The sequence below is a fragment of the Sapajus apella genome, unplaced genomic scaffold (genome assembly GCF_009761245.1).
Source record: "Sapajus apella isolate SASKATOON/1434 unplaced genomic scaffold, GSC_monkey_1.0 scaffold111, whole genome shotgun sequence".
NCBI classification, from domain to species: domain Eukaryota; kingdom Metazoa; phylum Chordata; class Mammalia; order Primates; family Cebidae; genus Sapajus; species Sapajus apella.
The window spans coordinates 4380942-4398736 of record NW_022437051.1 but is presented as its reverse complement, the minus strand read 5'-3'; the positions used below and the strand labels follow the sequence as shown (position 1 = coordinate 4398736).

The following is a 17795-nucleotide window of genomic DNA, read 5'->3' as shown; positions in this document are numbered from 1 at the left end:
CGCCCTTTCAGTTGATTGGCTGGCTCTGCCTCCCAGGCATTCCAGGTGCCAGTTGAAATGTCCGCCCAGATTTGTGAGAGTTTCTGTGTGCCAACCTGTGGCTCCAGCCATGCTGAAAACTCATGGCGTTTTTCGGCCCAGGAATTTCCTGGTCTGTGGGCAGTGAAAACTTGTTTGGAAATGCAGTGAGCACTCACCCTCTGTGTTGTTCTTGCTGGGAACGACACTCTGGAGCTGTTCCTATTTGGCTATCTTGGGCCCTCCAACCTGAATTTCTTTTTTGACCCATTGTTCAGGAGTGTGTTAATTTCCACACACTTGTAAATATTTCAGTTTTTCTTCTGTTTTTGATTACTAGTTCATGCCACTGTGATTGGAAATCTTTGATATGATTCTAGCCTTCTTAGATTTTATAAGGCTTATTGGCCTAACACAAGATCTGTCCTTTAGAAAATTCCATTTGCACTTGAGAAAGCTCTATATTCTGGTATTGAATGGAATATCTTGTATAGGTCTGTTAGGTCCATTGGTCTAAAGTATAGTTCAAATGTAAGGTTTCCTTATTTGTTTTCTGTCTGATTTGTCCGTTATGAATGTAGAGTATTGAAGGCCTCTGCTATTACTGTATTGCTGTCTGTTTCTCTCTTCAGATCTGTTAATATTTGGTTTATATATTCATGTGTTGCAATGTTGGGTATGTATATATTTGCAATTGTTATATTCTCTTGATGAATTGAGCATTTTTCAACATATAATAACCTTCTTTGTCTCTTGTGACTTTTTTTGACTTAAAGTCTCTTGTCTGATATAAATATAGTCACCCCTGTTCAAGTATTGGTTTCCAATTTCCTGTTCAATTATTGGTTTCCAATACTATTGCCATTCTGTTAAATGTTTTTTAGCTGTTTTGTAGATCCTTTGTTCTTTTATTCCCTGTTTGCTATCTTCCTTTGCAATTTGTTGATATACTTTTACTCCCCTCTGAGCATTTTATGTTTTTAATGTCATAATTTATATATTTTATATTGTGAATACCTCAAGAAATTATTGTAGCTGTGGGTATGTTGTTTGCCTTTTAACCTTTATTCTGTAGACATAAGTGATTTACAGACCACTGTATATAATATTATAGTATGTAATTTTACTGTATACATACTTTCACTAGTGTGTTTTATACTTTCATATGTATTTGTGTTACTACTTAGTGTCCTTTCATTTCAAAATGAAGAACTCCCTTTAGCATTTTTTTGAGGCAAGCCTGATGGTGATGAATTCCCTGAGCTTTTGTTTGTCAGAGAAAGTACCACTTCTTCATTTTTGTAGATCAACTTTTCTGGGTAAAGTATTCTTGGCTGGCAGTTTGTTTTTGTTTCTTCGAGAACTTTGAAAATATCTTCTTACTCTCTCTAAGAGTGCAAAACTTTCGCTGAGAAAACTGCTGATAGCCCTATGGTGATTCTGTATTTGAGAATGCTCTTTTCTCTGTTGCTTTCAAGATTCTTTTTTTGTCTTTAATTTTTGACAGTTTGGTTATAGTATGTTTTGGTAAAATGTAATTTAGACTGCACCTGTTTGGAGACTATATCTTTCTAGATGTTTATATCTTTCCCCATATTTGGGACATTATTAGCCATTATTTCTTCAAATAAGCTTTCTGCCCCTTTTTCTTTTATCCTTTTTAATTCCTATAATATAAATCATAACACTCGTGATGCTGTCCCATAAATTCTGTAGGATTTATTTATTTTTTGGAATTAAAAAAATTAAATTTTTATCTATTTAGAGGAGATAAGTGCAGATTTCTTACATGTATATACTGTGTAATGGTAAAGTCTGGGCTTTTAGTGTACCCATTACCTAAATAGTGAACATTGTATCCAATAGGTAATAGCCTTTAAAATTCCTTTTTATTCTTTATTCTTTTTTTCCGCTAACTATATATATTTTCAAATAATTTTCTTTGCATTTACAGATTCTTTCTTCTCCTTGATGAATTATACAGTTGACTTTTTTTTTATTTATCTTTTGTAATTTAAATTTTATTCATTGTATTCCTTAGCATTGGAATTTCTGTTTGGTTCTTTATGATTTCAATCTCACTTTGTTAAACTTCTCATTTTGTTTGTGTATTGTTTTTCCTTATTTTTGTTAAGTTGTCTATCAGTGTTTTCTTATAGATTACTGAGCTTCCTTAAGATAATTATTTGAATATTTTTTGGCAGATTTTGATAGTGTCACTGCTTCCAGACTTTATGGACTGGTTTTGTATGAAAAGATCTTCACCTGTGGGTGGTTTTGAATACACTAGCTGGGTGGGGTGTGGCAATTTAGGATCCAATGAGAATGTGGCAGTTTAGTGTCCATGTAGCTTTTTCAGCTGTGGTTGATGTGGGTAAAGATTTCAGTGGTGTACAGTGGCCAAGGCGATAGGTATCTGCAATAGTGGCAAAGCCCGACAGAATTCTTCTGATCTCATTTACTTCCCTAAGGAAAGTTGTGGCAGAGGTGACATCCTTTCGTGCTGGACCTGGCTTGTGAGTGTGCTTGCAGCCACAGTGGTACTAATGTCTGATGCATGGTATCTGTGGAGTGGTCAAGCAGCTTGGATCTGGGAGCACGAGCATGTATGAACTGACAGTGGCTCTGGGATCCAGATGCTGGTGTGTGCCAGTCTATTGCTGCTCTGAGGACTGTGATATGGATATCCCTGCTGCATTGATGGTTCTGGTGTCTAGGATGCAGGCACTTGTTGAGTGGATGCAGAACCGCATTCTGAAATGTAGTCACAGATGGAGAGCTGGGGTTGCTCTGAGGCCTTGGGTGTGGGCTAGCTTGTTGTGGTGGTAGCTCTGATGTCTGATGCATGTGCAGTCAGAGTCTCAAAGGGTTACATCAGAGCCGAGGCTGTAGCCCACATGTGTACTGAGAGTCTGCAGCTTCAGGGCCCTGGGCAAGGCTAGCATGTGAAGCCAGTGTCTCTGTTGACTATATTATACATGTGCATGTTGTAGCCTCAGAGATGTGGACTGGAGTGTGAACACATGCAGAGCAACAGTGGTTCCAGGATTGGGCTGTGGCTTAGCTTACTGTGGCAGTGGCTCAGATATCTGAAACATAGCACTCATAGAGGAATGGCAGAGCTAGGGTTCATTGCACAGACTGGTGCAGAGTGAGCATGGCTCTAGGGCCTGGGGAGGGGCTAAGCCCCTAGTGAAGGTGGCTCTGGTGTCTGAGGCATGGGTGTGTATGATGCAGCCTTCTAGCCAATACCGGAGCCTGGGTACATATGGAAAGATTGTGACTCTGTGGTCTGGGTCACACATGGATCTGGGGCATGGTTGCCTTAGTCCTGGCTTGGAACAATAGTGGCTTCTTCCTGGTGGTGGATAGAGCAACATTTCTCTTATCTGGTGGCAGTGGTTATTAGTTACCTCAGTGGTGAGAACTGTCAGTGTTCTCTGTAGAGCAGACTGCTGGGAACCATGGTGGCACCTGTTGCATGGCTGATAGTGATAGTTTCTGCACTCTTCCTCATTCTTGGCTGTCTCCAGATATCTCTGGCATGCTGATCTCCTCAGCTATACCGTCTGTGTGGTCATTCTACATTTTTTTTTTTGCTTTACTGTCTTGCTGCAGCTTCTTTGAGACTTTGAGCCCTAACAGGGCCATTTTCATCAACGGATAGCTGTCTAGTGGTTGTTTTTTTGTGGGAAAATTAAGGCTGATATCTCCTATTTTCTCATCTTTCTAATGTCATTTTGTATTCTTCCTTTTTTTTCCCCCAAGAATGTTTCGTAGTGTCTTTTTCTTCTTTCTGGGGGCTGAATTTTCAAATTGTAGCTGGAATAATGGTTGGTGTTCCTTGTAGTTCTTTACCATATTTAGGACAGAATTTAAAATTATATCATATGCTACAATCAGATTACTCTTAAATTATTGTTTAATTCTTAACTATGACTTTTTATGTAAGCATTTTAGATTACTCTCCCCTACCTACAAAAATTTATAAATTTAATTCTTATGAAACTGGCTTCTTCCAATATCCTATTGGAATCTTTGAGGAATATTGACTCTCTCAAAGTAAAGCCTCTGTTTGACTTGGTTTCTTGGTTATACTTGATATATTTGGTGACCTGGATATATTTTACACATTTCTACTTTTCTTGCCTTTGCTTAAGGTGTTTACTTTTTCTTTTTTCTTTTTAATGATGCTCTATCCATTCTTTAAGACTTAGCTTCTTTATGTCTTTCTACTTTCTCTTCTCAACTCCTAAATATTTATTATTCTATGCCACTCTTGACATGTGAAATAGAAAAAATACAGTGAATATTTAGGAACTGTTGTATGCTATTGTGTTTTTAAACATTTTCTTTGTTTCATATCTTGTTTTTCTGACGGAAAGCTTAATGCAGGGACTGTCTTCTATCATATGCTTTTTATGTTGTAAGATTTAGGAGTCTTGTGGTATTATCCTAATAGTTCATTGATTATTATGGATCCTTATTATGTTGGTTCTCTTTTAAGTTGCATCTTAGGTTCTCTTTTGGGTTCTTTGATGCCATTGTAAAACTTAGTAGGTTAGCTAGATCCTTCCCATAAACCTTATTGACTTAGCAACAGCAACTAAAGCATTTCTCTCTTAGCATCCTAGAGTTCCTCTGATATGCTGTATCATTAGAAGGTCACATATATATATTGGACATTAATTCAGTTTTATGTTTTACTATATATATAGTATTGATTAAGTTATGTAACCTCTCTGAGCCTGAACTTTTGTATTTGAAAATTATGACAGTATATTATCTTTTAGATTATTTTGAGAATAAGAGAATGCAATATACCATGGTGATTTGCACATAATAGGTATTTAATAAAATGGTAGCTATTCTCCTCATAAGCATTCTGTTAATACTCATGTAGCCCTGCTAGCCCCTCTCTATGTTTGTTTAACTTTCATATCTATAGCAGTTATATTTAGCATAGAGCTATAATTCCAGCCATTTATAAAACCTTTAACATTTTTGATTTTTTTAAATAATAGAAACTGATAATTCAATGACTACTCGATTTAATGCCGTGTTGAAAGTATTTGAAAACCAGGCAAATAAGTTGGAGAGGTAAGCTGTTTTTCGTATTTTATTATTTTTCTATTTAAAATAACAGATAAAATTGTATTTTTCCATATATAACATGTTTATGAAAGTTAGTACATATTTATTGCAGAAATATTGAAGCATAAAATAACAATGCTGTCAACAAATTTAGAATTTCTTGTATCAATTTTTGTGATTTTATATATGTATAATTTTTACATTGAAAATTATAAACATAGAGAATGTAAAATGAAATGTAAAATATATGCTACAAAAAACAGTATGTTGTTTCCTAAAAAATTAAAAACAGAATTACCATATGATCCAGCAATTCCACTTCTGGGTATATATACCCCCACATTGAAAGCAGAGTGTTGAAGGGATATTTGACACCCATTCTTTGCAGCATCATTCACAACAGCCAAAAGATGGAAGCCACCCACTTATGCAACAATGGATAAATTGATAAACAAAATGTGGTATAGACATACAATGAAATTATTATTGAGTCTTAACAAGAAAGGAAATTCTGATACATGCTACAACATGAATGAACCCTGAGGACATTCTTCTAAGTGTAATAAGCCAGTCACAAAAAGACATATGCAATTATTCCCCTTCCATGAGGTATCTAGAGTAGTGTTAAATTCATAGACATAGATGATAGAATGATGGTTGGTTGCTGGGGGTTTAGGAGGGGGGAAATGGGGAGTTATTGTTTGATACACACAAAGCTTCCATTTTACATGATGAGAAGAGTTCTGGAGATTGGTTATAAAATAATGTAAAGGTATCTAACACTGCTGAACTATACACTTAAAATGGTTAAGATGGTAAATTTTATATTGTATGTATTTTTCCATAGTTAAAAAATTAAAAGTTACAATGATACAAAATGTAGTTTGTGAATATTTTTTTTCACCTGTAAACTCAAATAATTGCTTTTTAAAATAAATGTTTTATTTTTTATTGAGAAAATTTATGGTATAAAATGTGATGTTTTGATATATGCATGCATTGTGGAATGGCTAAATCAAGCTATGTAACAGACCCAATATCCTCACATACATACCTTTCTTTTTTCTGGTAAGAACACTTAAAAATTACTCTGCTAGAAATTTTCCCCGTCTAGCTGAAATTTTATACCCTTTGACCAACACCTCCCCATTTTCACCAACCACAGCGTCTGGTACCCAGTATTCTGTTTTCTATTTCCATGAGTTTGACTTTTTGGGGTTCTACATATAAGTGAGATCATGCAGTAATTGTCTTTCTGTACCTGACTTCTTGGCATTATGCCCTTCAGGTTTGTCCATGTTGTTGCAGATGACAGTATTTCCTTCTTTTTTAAGGCTGAATAATATTTTACATATATAAATGTGTATGTATATATATGTGTGTGTTTATATATATATATATATATATATATCTTCCACATGTTCTTTATTTTTACACTTATTTCCTTTAGATGTATACCCAGAAGTGGAATTACTTGGTCATATGGTAGTATATTTTTATTTTTTTGAAGAATCTCCATATTGTTTTCCATAAAGTTGTACTAATTTACATTCTCACTAATGGCGTGTAAGAGTTCCCTTTTCTCCACATTATTGCCAGTATGTATATAAATAGCCATTTGTTTTTTGATAACAGATGTGAGGTAATATTACATGGTGGTTTAAACTTGCTTTTCCTTGATGATTAGTGATGTTGAACATTTTTTTCATATAGCTGTTGACCATGTATATTTTCAAGCCATTTGCTCATTTTTAAATGGGGTTATTTGTTTTCTTGCAGTTGAGTTTCTTTTATATCTTGGATATTAAATTCTTCTCAGATGTATGGTTTGCAGATATTTTCTCCCATTCCATAGGTTGCATCTTCATTCCATTGATTGTTTCCTTTGCTGTGCAGAAACTATTTAGCTTGATGCAGTCCTATTTGTCCATTTTTGCTTTTGTTACCTGTGCTTTTGGGGTCATATACAAAAAGTATTTTCCAGGACCAATATCAAGAAGTTTCCCCCTATGTTTTTGTTAAGTAATTTTACAGTTTCAGGTCTTACATTTAAGTTTCTAATCCATTTTGAGTCTATTTTTATATATGGGGTGAGATAAGGACCCAATTTCTTTCTTCTGCAGCCTCTCCAACATCATTTATTGAAGAGATATTCTTTTCTTAATTGTGTGTTTTTGTACATTTGTTAAAGATCAGTTGGCCGTATATGTGAATTTATTTCTGAGATCTCTATTCTGTTCTGATGCAAGGGTCATGCAGTTTTGATTACTGTAGCTTTGTGTAGTAGATTTTGTGATAAAGTGATGCCTCCACCTTTGTTCCTTTTTGCTCACGATTGCTTTGACTACTCAGGGTCTTTTGTGGTCCAATATGAATTTTAGAATCTATTTTTATTTCTGTGAAAAATATCATTGGAATTTTCATAGGGATTACATTAAACCTGTAGGTTATTTTGGGTAGCATGAACATTTTAACAATATTGTTTGAATTCAATTCTCTCCATTTCTTTGTGTGTTCTTCAATTTATTTCATCAACATCTTAACAGTTTTCAGTGTAACAGATCTCTTCCTTCTATGGTTAAGTGTATTCCCAAGTATTTTATTTCTTTTCATGCTATTATAAATGGAATTGTTTTCTTGATTTCTTTTCTAGATAATTTGTTGTTAGTTTATAGAAACACAACTGATTTTTGTATATTGGTTTTTGTATCCTGCAACCATACTGAATTCATTTGTTCTGCAAGTTTTTGGGGGGCATCCTTAGAGCTTTCTATATATGAGAGTACATCATCTGGAAACAAATATGATTTTACTTCTTCTTTTTCTATTTTGATACTTTTATTTTTTCTTGACTAATTGCCCTGGCTTGGATTTCTAGTACTATATTGAATAGAAGTGGGGAGAGTGGGTATCCTTGATTTTAATCTTAGAGGAAAAGCTTTAAGCTTTTCACCATTGAGTATAATAATGTTAGGTATGGGGTGATGATATATGGGTTTTATTATATTTAGGTACATTCCTTCTATACCTATTTATTGATGGGTTTTATTATGAAAGGATGTTGAATTTTGTCAGATGCTTTTTCTGCATCTTATGAGATGATCATATGGTTTTGTCTTTCATTCTGCTACTATGATCCATGACATTTATTGGTTTGCTGCATCATCCTTGCACTCCAGGGATAAATTTGACTTGATCATGGTGAATGATCCTTTTAATGTACTGTGAAATTTGTTTTGCTAGTATTGGGTTGAAGATTTTTATACCTATATTTATCAGGGATATTGGCCTGTAATTTTCTTTGATGTTCATGTCTGACTTTGTTATCAGGGTGATTGATGCTGACTTGTAAAATAGTTTGGAAGTATTTCTTCGTCTTCAGGATTTTGGAAGAGTTTGAGGATTGTATTAGTTCTTCTTTAAATATTTGATAGAAGTCAGTCATGAAGCCTTGAGGTCTTGGGCTTTTCTTTGATAGATTTTTTTTTTTATTACTGATTGACTCTCCTTGGTCATTATTGGTCTCTTCAGATTTTCTGTTTCTTCAGTCTTGGTAGGTTGTAGGGATTTACAACCTAGGGTTGTTGGTAGGTCTAAGAATTTACTCATTTTCTTCTAGGTTGTCCAGTTTGTTGGAATGTAATTTTGTGTGGTAGTTTCTTATTATCTTTTTATTTCTATGGTATCAGTTATAATGTCTAATTTTTCTTTTCTGAGGTTATTTGGGCCTTCTCTCTCTTTCTTCTTAGTCCAGCTTAACATATGCTGATTTTTATCTTTTCAGAAAACTCTTAGTTTTGTTAACCTTTTCTATTGTATTTCTGGTCTCTATATGATTTATTTCTGCTCTTCTTTTTGTAATTTTCTGCTTTCTATTAAACTATTGGCTTACTTTGTTATTTTTCTGGCTCTTTGATATATCACATTATGTTATTTATTTGTGATCATTCTTTTTTTTTTTTTTTAAAGTAGACATCTATTGCTATAAACTTCCCACTTAGAACTGCTTTTGCTGGTGGAATCAATAGTATGAATGCTAGTGAAATAGAAATTTCCCACTTTCAAGGACAATTTAGCACAGTTTAGCCATAACAAAGGTGTATGCCATATTATATAGCAAATCCCTTTTTATCTGCCTTAGAGAAAGAAGTACAATATGCTCAAGAAAGCATATAAAAAGATTTTTATTTTGCATCAGTGTGATAGTAGCAGAACTAGAAAGAACCTGTTTTTGTTAGTGGGAGTATGGCTCAATAATCTATGGTAAATGATTGATAAGGGAATACTATGAATAACTATATGACAACAAATTAGATAACTTAGATGATATATATTTCTAGAAAGACCAAAACTAAACTGAATCAAGAAGAACAAGAACATAAGACTGGACTTAATAAGTAGTGAAAAGATTTGATTAGTAATTAACCTATTTCCCATTAAAAAACGCTTAGGTCAGATGACTTCACTTTTTAATTCTATCAAATATTTAAAGAAGAGTTAATACTAGCCCTTTACAAACTCTTCAAAAAAATAGAAGATTTCACACTTCTCAATTCATTCTATGAGATTAGTGTTACTCTGATACCAAAATTAGACAATCACAAAAAAATAAGTTTACAGATAAATATGTGTTATGAATGTGAATACAAAAATCCTCACCAAAATACCAGCAAATTGAATCCAACAACATATAAAAAAGGTTATATATAATGAACATGTGGGATTTATTTCAGAAATGCAAGGTTGATTTAAAATTCAGGTACCAATTTATATAATGTATATTATTGATTGAATAAAAGAAAAAAATCACAGCCCACTAGATTCAGTAAATACACTTGACAAAATTCAGTAAATGCATCTTTTCATGGTACTAGGAATTCCATAAACTAAGAATAGAAAGAAACTTCCGAAACTTGATGAAGGCCATTTACAAAACCCGTAGTCAATATCATACTCAATGGTGAAGAATGTATAATTTTTCCCTATGCTCAGGAACAAGACAAGGCATTCACTTCTATTCATCATTATAGTGGAGGTTCTTGCAAGGGCAGTTATGGAAGAAAAGGAAAAAAACAGTGTCTGCATTGGTGAGGAAGAAGTAAAACTACCTCTATTTGCAAATGACATAATTTTAGGTATAAAAACATCCTGAGTTCTTCTAAAACCTATTGGAAGTAATGAATGAATTCATCAAGGCTGCAATATACAAGATCAAGAAACAAAAACGAATGAATTTCTATACACTAGCTGTTATGGGTTGAATTGTATCCGCTCAAAAGATATGTTGAAGTTCTCACCCCGTGCTACCTCAGGGTGACCTTATTTGGAAACAGGGTTATTGCTGATATCATTAGCTGAGATGAGATCATACTGGGGTAGGATGGGCCCTTAATCCAGTGTGACTAATGTCCTTATAGGAATTGGAGAAGACAGATAAACATGGAAGAAAGACTGCTTATATAAAGATGGAGGCAGAGATTGAATTTATTCTGCTTCAATCCAAAGAATGCCAGAGACTACCAGTGATTAGAGTAGGCATGGTAGATTCCTTTCCTAGATGTTTCAGAGGGAACGTGCTGTGCCAACACTTTAATTTTGTATTTCAAGTCTCCAGGCTGTGAGAAAATAAATTCTTGTTATCTTAAATCCCCCATATTTTGGTACTTTATTACTACAGCTCTAAGAAACAAACACACTAGCAATGAGCATTTCAAAAGTGAAATAAAGAAAACAATTCCATTTATAATAGCATCAAAGAGATTGTGACTGAACTTAAAAAAAGAAATGCGAGAATTGGGCATTGAAACTACAAAACATCATTGAAAGAACTTAAAGAACACCTAAATAAATGGATAGATATCTCATATTCATAGACAGTTAAACTTAATATTTTTTATTTTTTAGAGCTATTAAGGTCTCACTCTGTCACCCAGGCTGAAGTGCAGTGATGTGATCATAGCCCATTTAGCTGCTAACTCCTAGGCCCAAGGCATCTTCCTACCTCAGCCTTCTAAGCAGCTAGGACTACAGGCATGCACCACCATGCCTGGCAATTAAAAAAAAAATTTTTTTTTTGTAGGGACAGGGTCTTGCTATGTTGCCTAGGCTGGTCTTGAACTCCTGGCTTCAAGTGTTCTCCTGCCCTGGCCTCCCAAAGTCCTGCAATTACAGGTGTGAGCCACCACACCTGGATTTAATAATTTTAAGGTAGTAGTACTTCCCAAATTGTCCTACAGATTTGCTGTAATTACTACCAGAATTCCAGCTGACATTTTGTAAGAATTGAAAAGCTGATTCTAAAACTCATGTGGAAGTACAAGGAAGCTAGAACAGCCAAAGCAACCTTAAGAACAAAGTTAGAAGACTCACACTTAACTGATTTTAAAACTTAATAGAACGCTACAGTTATCAAGTGAATGTATTACTGGCATAAGGTTAGACATATAGAACAATGGAATAGAATTGAAAGTCCACAAATAAACCCTTACATTTATAAACAATTGAGTTTTAAGGTAAGATGATTCAATGGGGGAAAGAAGAGTCTTTTTAATAAATGGTACTTGGGCAAGTGGGTTATCCACATGCAAAAGAATAAAGCTGGATTGTTTATTTTTGCCATGCACTAAAGTTGTCGAAATTGTCTAACACCTAAATTGAAGAGCTAAAACTATAGGCATTTTAGAAGAAACATAGGAGTAAATTTTTGTGACATTGGGTTAGGTAGTGGTTTCTTAGATATGACATTGGAAGTACAATCAACAAAAGAAAAAAGTAGATAAACTTTATCAAAATTAAAAACTTTTGTGCTGCAAGTAAGGCTATCAAAAAACATGAAAAAAACCACTAATGGAATGTGAAAAATATTTACAAATCATATATCTGCTAAGGTACTTCACAGAATATATAAAGAACTCTTATATCTCAATAATAAAAAGGTAAATAATTCAATTAAATATAGGCAAAGGATCTGAATAGATATTTTCCCAAAGGAGTTATAGAAATGCTCAATAAGCACATGAAAAGATACTTAACGTTGTTAGTTACTAGTTTTTCTTGTTTTTTGTTTTTTGAGACAGAGTCTTGCTCTGTTATCCAGGCTGGAGTGTAGTGATGTGATCTCAGCTCACTGCAACCTCTGCCTCCTGAGTTCAAGTAATTCTTGTGCATCAGCTTCCCAAGTAATGGACTACAGGCACCTGCCACCACGCCTGACTAATTTTTGTATTCTTAGTAGAGATGGGGTTTCACCATGTTGGTCCTGCTGGTCTCAAACTCCTGACCTCAGGTGATCCTCCCGCCTCAGTCTCCCAAAGTACTGGGCTTACAGGCATGAGCCACTGGGCCTGGCCATCACTAGTTTTAATTGCAAATCAAAACTACAATGATATACCACTTTGCACCCACTAGGCCACTTTGCACCCACTAGGATGGCTATAATCAGACAAGGCAAGGATTTGTTGGCAAGTATGCAGAGAAATTGGGACCCTCATATATTACTTATGAGAACTTAAATTGTGTATCTGCTTTGGAAAACACTTTCTCAGTTCCTCAAAAAATTAAGTAGAGACTCTGCATATGATTCAGAAATTCTGTTTCTAGGTTTATACATGAGATAAATGAAAACATATGTTCATACCAAAACTTGTAATAAATGTTCATAATAGCATTATTCACAATGGCAGAAAAGTGGAAACAAATAAAATGTCCATAAAGTGATGGATAAAATGTGGCATATCCATATAATGGAATGTTATTTGGCAGTGAAAAGGAACAAAATAGTAACATGCTACAATAGGGAAGAACCTTGAAAATATATTGCTAAGTGTAAGAAGCCAGTCTCTAAAGACCACATACTATATGCTTCTATTTATATCAAATATCCAGAATAGGCAAATCTAGAGAAAGTAGATTACTGGCTGGGCATTTGCAAAGAGAAATCGGGAGCGACTACTAATGGATCTGGGGTCCCTCTTTGTGAGGTAAATAAAATGTTGTAAAATTAGATAGTGTTGACAGTTGCTTACATTGGTGAATATACTAAAAAACATTGAATTGTATAGTTTAAAATGTGCATTGTGTGACATATTAATTATACCTTAATAAAGCTGTTATAAATTCTGATTTATTAAATGAATAACCCTTGTCAAAAATAATCTATGGTTTATCTATACTATGGAACAATGTTAGCAAACTGTGGCCCAAATAACCACAGATTATTTTGCCAAAAATAATCTATGGTTTATCCATACTATGGAACAATGTCACCAAACTGTGTCAGCACACTATGAACAATGTTAAACCTAACCTGCAATTTATTTTTTATAAATAAAGTGTAATTGAAATACAGCCACACTCATTGAGTAATAGTGATAGAGACCATGAGGCTTGCAGAATCTAAAATATCTACTGTCTTGTTCTTTACAAAAAATGTTTGCCAACTCCTGCTATGGAATAATAATTAGCACTTAAAAGGACTGAGAACGATATATGTTTATGGATATGAAGAAATCTCAGACATGATGTTAAGTAAAAAAGTAAGTTGAGAACAATATATACAGTGATGTCATTTATGTGAAAAAGAAAACTGAAATCCATCCCACTAATAAAAATTACAGAATGGAAAAGATACATGCCATGTTGTGTAAATGCGTAGAACAAGTTCTGGAAAGGTAACAGTGATCCAATAATATTTCTAAGGAGAGCATTAAATTTTTTGGAGTGGTAATCAAAGTGTCCTTTAAACTTCATTTGTATTAAAATGTTTACAAAGAAAATGTATAAATGTATTACATAAATTAAAATATAAATGTACGATTATGAACATAAATTTTTTGGTTTATTTTTCAGAGCTGTAAATGATCAAGTTTTGTTAGATGCTGTAAGTATAGTTCTCTCAGTTTGAAATTATGCTTTGTCCTTGAGTTCTTAACAGACTCTTGAAATTGTCAGGATACATAATCCTATATAAAGTTCCAATGCCTATGTAGTTTATTTAAGAGATTTCTATGCGTATGTGAACTGGAAAGCCTTGTTTGTTTTGCTCATTTTACTCTCATTATCACTCAGAAATACTTCACTTCTGAAATACTACACTATAATATCCTACAGTCATCTGAATAGTTCCGGTCCTTGACACTTACAGATCTTTATGTCTTTCAGCTTCAATTATTGTTTCACTGTACAGACTAATACCAATGTTTTGTTATTGTCATGAGTTAATGAAGACTTTCTTACCTTAATAATTAAGTATCTAAATAATCTTTTAATATTGAGAGTTTTACTCTTCATTATTACTAAAATTATTTGTTTTTAGGAATACAAACAGATACAATGTGATTTTAAGTTGTTATTAGAAGAGAAGTTGGTGCTGGAAAATGAACTACAAAAGTTGAAGGACACAGAGGTTGGTAAAATTTTCGTGTTTAAAAATGGCATACACCTAACAAGGCTTATTATTTTAGGATGGAAATCAAAGAGATATTTAAATATGTTTTTAATATTAATAATTTGTAGCAGCTGTACTTTAATAAATAAAATTATGCCATATTCCAAATTATCATTTTAGATGTCAAAACCAAAAGGATTCCATGAAAAACAGAATTTAAACATCTGAAAATACATTTCTAGGCCAAATATTTGACTTTATTAAACTAGCATAAATTAGTTTCCAAATATATTGTAAATGCATTCATGGTATTCTCTATAATTATGTGATGTGTGTATCCCAGTTCATTATACCAAGGAGAGTCAATAGAAATAGAAATGCCAAGGAAAAAGGAAAATTTGTTTCCTTTTGTATTTTATCATTATTCTTGCCATTGTTAGACAGCTTGCAAATTCAAACTGTAGAGAATAAAGTCAAATACATTGGAAGTGAATTTTTATTAACCACTTAAAAACTTAAGATATATTGTTGAGGAAAAATCCTAAATTCAATAATGTTGGTTTCTTACTAGAAGAGGAAGCAGAAATCATATAGGAGATTTGCTGTTTGATCAGTCAGAGAAGTAGTAATCTTACACAGGTGTCAAATATAAGATCAGGTTGTCATATATGTTCAGTTTAGGAACAGTTCCCTTTAGGTATCATGCCAAGTAGGAGTAGAACATTGGTATAAAAAAATCCTAAAAATAGTAAATTGTCATGTTGAAGAACTGAGTAGTCTGACCAAGTGTGAGAATTTTGCAGCATTCTAATGACACACTGTTAGAGCCACATTGAAAAAAACTCTGGAGCTTCTTAGATGAATTGAGGATGTTGCAGCAGTTTCTGGTGTTGCTTTCTTGTGTTGTTTCTTTAAATATTCTGTCTCTAATTCTGCTCTAGAGAGCAATGGTTTTGCACGAACTTCCATATATGATCTAGGATACAACAAGATTTTCTTGTTTAATGCATGGAAACTTTGGTGCTCATTTGGTAGGTTATACTCTTAGCCATTCTTTAAAACATTTAAATTTTTTTTTTAAATTTTTGTGGGTACATAGTAAGTATATATATTTATGGGAAACATGAGATATTTTGGTACAGGCATACAATGCAAAATAATCACGTCATGGAAAATTGGGTATCCATTGAGTTAAGCACTTATCCTTTGTGTTGCAAATAATCCAGTTATACTCTTTTAGTTATTCTTTTCTTAAAAAATTTTTTTTTATTGTACTTTAGGTTCTGGAGTACATGTGCAGATCATGTGGGATTGTTGCATAGGTACACACATGGCAAGGTGGTTTGCTGCCTTCATCCCCTTATCACCTATATCTGGTATTTCTCCGCTCATTATCCCTCCCCACCCCCCACTGTCCCTCCCCTAGCCCCCTGCAACTGACCACAGTATGTGATGCACCCCTCCCTGTGTCCACATGTTCTAATTGTTCAATACCTGCCTATGAGTGATAACATGCGGTGTTTGGCTTTCTGTTCTTGTGTCAGTTTGCTGAGATTGATGGTTTCCAGATTTATCCATGCCCCTATGAAGGACACGAACTCATCACTTTTTTTATGGCTGCATAGTATTCCATGGTGTATATGAGGCACATTTTCAGTTATTCTTAATTGTACAATTAAATCACTATTGACTATAGTCCCCCTGTTATGCTATCAAATACTAGTTCTTATTCATTCTTTTAAGCTGTAATATATTTTTTATACCCAATTAACCATCCCCACCTCCTGCTCACCCTTTCAGCCTGTGGTAACCATCCTTTTTTTCTCTATCTCCATGAGTTCAATTGTTTTGATTTTTAGCCCCCACTAATAAGTGAAAATATGCAATGTGTGTCTTTCTATGCCTGGCCTATTTCATTAAACATAATGACTTCCAGGTCCATTCACGTTGTAGCAAATGACATAATCTCATTTTTTACAACTAATACTCCATTTTGTATAAGTATCACATGTGCTTTTTCCAGTCATATGTTGATGGACACAGAGGTTGCTTCCATATCTTGGCTACTGAAAACAGACCTGCAACAAACATGGGAGTGCAGACATCTGAGATATGATGATTTCCTTTTTTTGGAGGGGGGTGTATATATACATATCAATAGGATTGCTGGATTGTATGGTAGCTCTATTTTGAGTTTTATGAGCAACCCCAAACTGATATATGCTTGGTAAATCTTCCTCCATCCCTTTATTTTGAGCCTGTGTATATCCTTGCATGTGAGATGGGTTTCCTGGATACAGCACACCGATGGGTTTTGGCTTTTTATCCAATTTGCCAGTCTGTGTCTTTTGATTGGGGCATTTAGCCCATTTACATTTAGGGTTAATATTGTTATGTGTGAATTTGATCCTGCCATTTTGATGCTAGCTGGCTGTTTCGCCTGTTAGTTGATGCAGTTTCTTTATTGTGTCAATGCTCTTTACTATTTGGTATGTTTTTGGAGTGGCTGGTACTGGTTGTTCCTTTCTATGTTTAGTGCTTCTTTCAGGAGCTCTTGTAAAGCAGGTCTGGTGGTGATGAAATCTCTGAGTAATTGCTTGTTCGTAAAGGATTTTATTTCTCTTTCGCTTATGAAGCTTGGTTTGGCTGGACATGAAATTCTGGGTTGAAAGTTCTTTTCTTTAAGGATGTTGAATATTGGCCCCCAATCTCTTCTGGCTTGTAGGGTTTCTGCTGAGAGATCTGCTGTGTCTGATGGGCTTCCCTTGTGGGTAACCCAACCTTTCTCTCTGGCTGCCCTTAGCATTTTCTCCTTCATTTCAACCCTGGTGAATCTGAAGATTATGTGCCTTGGGGTTGCTCTTCTTGAGGAATATCTTTGTGGTGCTCTCTGTATTTCCTGGACTTGAATATTGGCCTGCCTTGCTAGGTTGGGGCAGTTTTCCTGCATAATATCCTGAAGTGTATTTTCCAGCTTGGATTCATTCTCTCCGTCACATTCAGGTACACCTATTAAATGTAGATTAGGTCTTTTCACATAGTACCATATTTCTTGGACACAATGTTCATTTCTTTTTACCCTTTTTTCTCTAATCATGCATTTTCATTTTATCTCATTAAGTTGATCTTCAACCTCTGATATCTTTTCTTCTACTTGGTCAATTTGGCTATTGAAACTTGTGTATGCTTCACGAAGTTCTCCTGTTGTGTTTTTCAGCCCCATCAATTCATTTATATTCCTCTCTAAGCTGTTTATTCTCATTAGCATTTCATCAAAAGTTTTTTCAAGGTTCTTAGT

At 34.2% G+C, this 17795-nt stretch overlaps 1 protein-coding gene across 2 annotated transcripts in view; it reads left to right on the top strand.

Annotated features, from left to right (window-relative positions):
* Positions 1-17795, top strand: part of CCDC7 (coiled-coil domain containing 7) — a 394100-nt gene that overhangs the window by 28862 nt on the left and 347443 nt on the right. For both annotated transcript variants that reach the window (XM_032259671.1, XM_032259670.1), the window contains exons 9-11: positions 5043-5118; positions 13960-13990; positions 14426-14515. In XM_032259671.1, coding sequence (XP_032115562.1) covers positions 5043-5118; positions 13960-13990; positions 14426-14515 — 197 coding nt within the window. The remainder of the gene's footprint in view (positions 1-5042; positions 5119-13959; positions 13991-14425; positions 14516-17795) is intronic.